This window comes from Lygodium microphyllum, unplaced genomic scaffold, assembly GCF_053477565.2.
Source record: "Lygodium microphyllum isolate KBCC unplaced genomic scaffold, Lygodium_microphyllum_v1.1.10 scaffold_942, whole genome shotgun sequence".
NCBI classification, from domain to species: Eukaryota; Viridiplantae; Streptophyta; class Polypodiopsida; order Schizaeales; family Lygodiaceae; genus Lygodium; species Lygodium microphyllum.
In genome coordinates, this window is record NW_028230361.1 from 7,328 (window position 1) to 11,020 (window position 3,693).

The window sequence follows — 3,693 nt, forward strand, 5'->3', positions numbered from 1 at the left end:
TGCCTCAAAGTCCACATATGTAATTGTAAACACTAATAAAACTAAAGGTCCCATTTTAAATAAATTTGCAATGGCACACAAATAATATTTGCCAACAAATCAACAAGTAGACACATCTTATTTAGCTTCTCTAATATATCCATTTTTTATGGGTGTATGAGAGTGAGTATTAGTTAGGTTCAATGTAAAGCCTATTTTCTATACATCACCATTGTTATCTATTATTATTGATTAAAAGAGTGCAACCTCTTTCATCGTATGAAGATCAAGAACATAAAATAAATAGTGGAAATGCACAGAGGAATGTGTGCACGCGCGTGCATGTGCACGTGCACACGTGATTATGCAAAACTTGTTTTTTTGAACAAAAAATAGTTTTGTGCAATAGTCAAAAAAAACATCTTTTAAAGCCAATATGGAGAGAGAGAGAGAGAGAGAGAGAGAGAGAGAGAGAGAGAGAGCATTGATCATGGATGAATGACCATAGTTTAAAGAACTAAAAATAATTGTGATATTAATGGAGAACATTTTTTGGTATTTATGGAGAACGTTTTTAAAGGGATGATGCAAAAACATTCAACATTCAACTTGATGAATTTGGTATTTATGGAGAACATTTTTAAAGGGATGATACAAAAACATTCAGCATTCAACATTTTTAAAGGGATGATACAAAAGCATTCAGCATTCAACTTGATGATTTGTAGCCTTTCTTAAATTTTACAAGTTCTTTTTTAAAAAGAAATTAACAATTCTCGACACTCAACCTCCACTTTTTATGAAACATGCAATCTTCATGAAAAACATTCTTTTGAGTTGATGCAAAAACATTCAACTTGATGATTTGAAAGCTCTCTTAAATTTTGCAAGTTATGAAACAAAAAGTTCAACCTAATGATTTGAAAGCTTTCTTGAATTTTGCACAATTGACTAAAATGACTTTGAAAGCTTTCTTCAATTTTCCATGTTTAACTAAAATGACTCGATCTAATAATAAAAATACCTTCTCTAAGTACTCAATTTTCTTGAAATTTAACAATTTGCTTGAAACTAAAATGACTCAAATTTACTTGAAACTAAACCTTGTTTTTGTGTCACTAGTTATGTGACAGAGAATGGCTAGCCCTACAAAATGATTGGCACTCCAGGACCATACATTTGTTAGTAGAAAAGAATAATTTTTTGTGACCAACTATGTGCAAAAGAATAATCGGTCGTAGAGAATGATTGCCACTCTAGAGCCATACATTGGTTAGTAGAAAAGAATGATTGCCACCTTAGGGCTATTAATGTCTAAGAATCACCTTGTTACAATGTTGGAAATTCAAAAAAGTAGCCCAATACGAGTTTGTACCCTTTACTTGTCATTGAAATTCACCATGAGAAAACATAAGAACCTCATGCCACACTAAGGCTTCACATATACAAATAATATTGCCATCTTTGACAAGTGCATTGCAATTGCAACATGTCAAAAATGCCTTGCATAGACAACATGGAAAGAAAGTTTTAAAATGAGACAAAAAGAAATGAATAACTAAACTACAGCTTTTTGTCACTTATAGATGAAGAGTTCATTAGCATGCATAATATGCATCTTACATTGCATGCTTGAAATTGATTGCTTCATTGTAATGTTGGAGTGAGCTCTGCCTTTCGCATGGCTTCAAGAGTCTCGTGGAAGGGTTGGTTAAGGGTCTCTGGTAGGTTGATGGCCATCAAAGCAGACAAGATGGAAGTTATGCCAATGATGAGGAATGGCAAGGAGGAGTGGGCTTGCGAAGAAAGGGCAACCATGGGGGCAATAATAGAGCCAATGGCAGCAGCTTGGTTGGATAGCCCTAAGGCTGCGTTGCGTACTACAGTTGGGAAGAGCTCCATGGTGTATAGAAACAATAGGTTGTAGATACCTGCAATGGCAAACAAGCCCATGAGCCCGGCTGCCATCTCCACATTGCCCCCCTTTGCTCTAATGTCACCTACACCAACAACAATAAAAGGGGAGGCTTAGTGCCAAGATGAATTGTAAACGTAGTAAAAAAATTTGAGATTTTCAAAGGAAACGCTTTTAATTGAAAAAATCTGGCTTAATTTAGTCAAATAATGATTGGACCCTACAAAGTCTAGGAAGATTTACAAATAATCATAACTAAGTTAGCCTAGCCAACGTTGGCGACCCAGCCGGCCGCTAACTACGCTTCGAGCAGTCGGCATCATTGCGGAGCTTTGAAAACACTAACCTCCACCCTCCTTATGAGGATGAGGATGATGCGCCAACTCCCAAGACGCGATACCCCCTGCGAGGGCACTCGCCCCGCTCACCAAGAGCGCCACTATGAGGGTGGTCCTCCGGCCCATCCTGTTGAGTAGCAAGGCCGCCACTAAGTACCCCGGCAGCTCCGCCACTGCATTTAACGCCACCGTCAAGTACACGTTGGTCCCCAAGTTGCCCACATTCAGGTTCACAGAGTAGTAGCCCAAGGCGCAGGAGAACCATACGCACACCAGTATCACCATCCGCGTGCGCGTGTCCCGCCCCTTGAACACATCCACAAGGGTCCCTGTAGCTGCCTTTTTGTCCTCGGCGCCAAGGCTATTAACGTCTAAACCTCGGTGGCCGATCAGACGATGATCGGCAGTGGCAGTTTTATCATTAGGTCCGACAGGCTGATTACTCATTAAAGTCAGACCTATCAGTTCTACACCTGGATCATTTCCGTTTGATGACGCAGATAATAATTGCTTGCCACAATACTTATCCCTGGTGTGTGGCTGTGGTTGCATGGCCAGCCTCGGGTTGCAGTTGCCTATATAATTTCTATTGACAGCGCTTATGGCAGACGGTGCAGGCGGAGCAGCAACAGCTGCTGCTTCAGAATTGAGGCGCTGATCACAATTACTGGCCTGCACAAGCTGCTGCTCAATATCGTGTAGATTGTGATTGATAGGATCGACTTCATTGTCGGGCCAAGGCGGATAGCATGCGGGGATTGAATTGGAGTTAACTGTAGCTGCTGCCGCTGCACTAGAGTTGATAATACAGTACTGGTCATGGCATGGACGAGTATGCAATACATCCTTTATGGACGAAGTTGCGTTAATTAGAAAGGGGCCGTCAGGTGGTGGTGTGGCAGCATGATGCAGCTGAGGATGCAATTCTACGTCAGGGGTGGAGGCCGAGACGAGTGTGACGTGGTCAGGGACTGCAAGGGCGCCGTTGCCGTTGCGGTAGGCGATGGATTTGAGGACACGGAGGGCATCGTGGGCACGGCCGCGGACGAGGTACCAGCGGGGCGACTCTGCCAGGAAAGGCAGGATAGCGAGGCAGTAGACGAGGGTGGGGGCCGAGGTGAGGACATAGAGGACCCGCCAATTGGTGCGGGCTGCACGGAGGGAGGCGAGGGCGGAGAGGAGGAGCATGCCCAGGGGGAAGAAGTAAAGGGAGCACATGGCGGCGGCAGTGCGGCGGGAGGGGCCGATGGCCTCCGTGGCCAGCACAAAGGAGGTGAGGCCCAACCCGCCGCTGGTCACTCCCGTGGCCGCCCTGCCCAGCATGTACAGCGCGTAGCCCGGCGATGCCGCCGTCAGCATCCCGCTCAGCACCGCCCCCAAGCACGCCACAGCCAGCGCCCCCTTCCTCCCCAGCCTCGAGTCTGACAGGCTCCCAAACGCCCCCGCCCCTGGCAACAGCGG

At 44.7% G+C, this 3,693-nt stretch overlaps 1 protein-coding gene across 1 annotated transcript; it reads right to left on the bottom strand.

Moving 5' to 3' along the window:
• Nucleotides 1-1,380: 1,380 nt before the first annotated feature.
• Nucleotides 1,381-3,683, bottom strand: LOC148007969 (organic cation/carnitine transporter 4-like). Its single transcript, XM_087674554.1, has 2 exons — nt 2,241-3,683; nt 1,381-1,979 (listed from the first exon to the last, which is right to left on the bottom strand). The coding sequence occupies exons 1-2, from the start codon at nt 3,589-3,591 to the stop codon at nt 1,627-1,629; spliced, it is 1,704 nt and encodes a 567-aa protein (XP_087530680.1). The 5' UTR covers nt 3,592-3,683; the 3' UTR covers nt 1,381-1,626.
• Nucleotides 3,684-3,693: the final 10 nt, after the last annotated feature.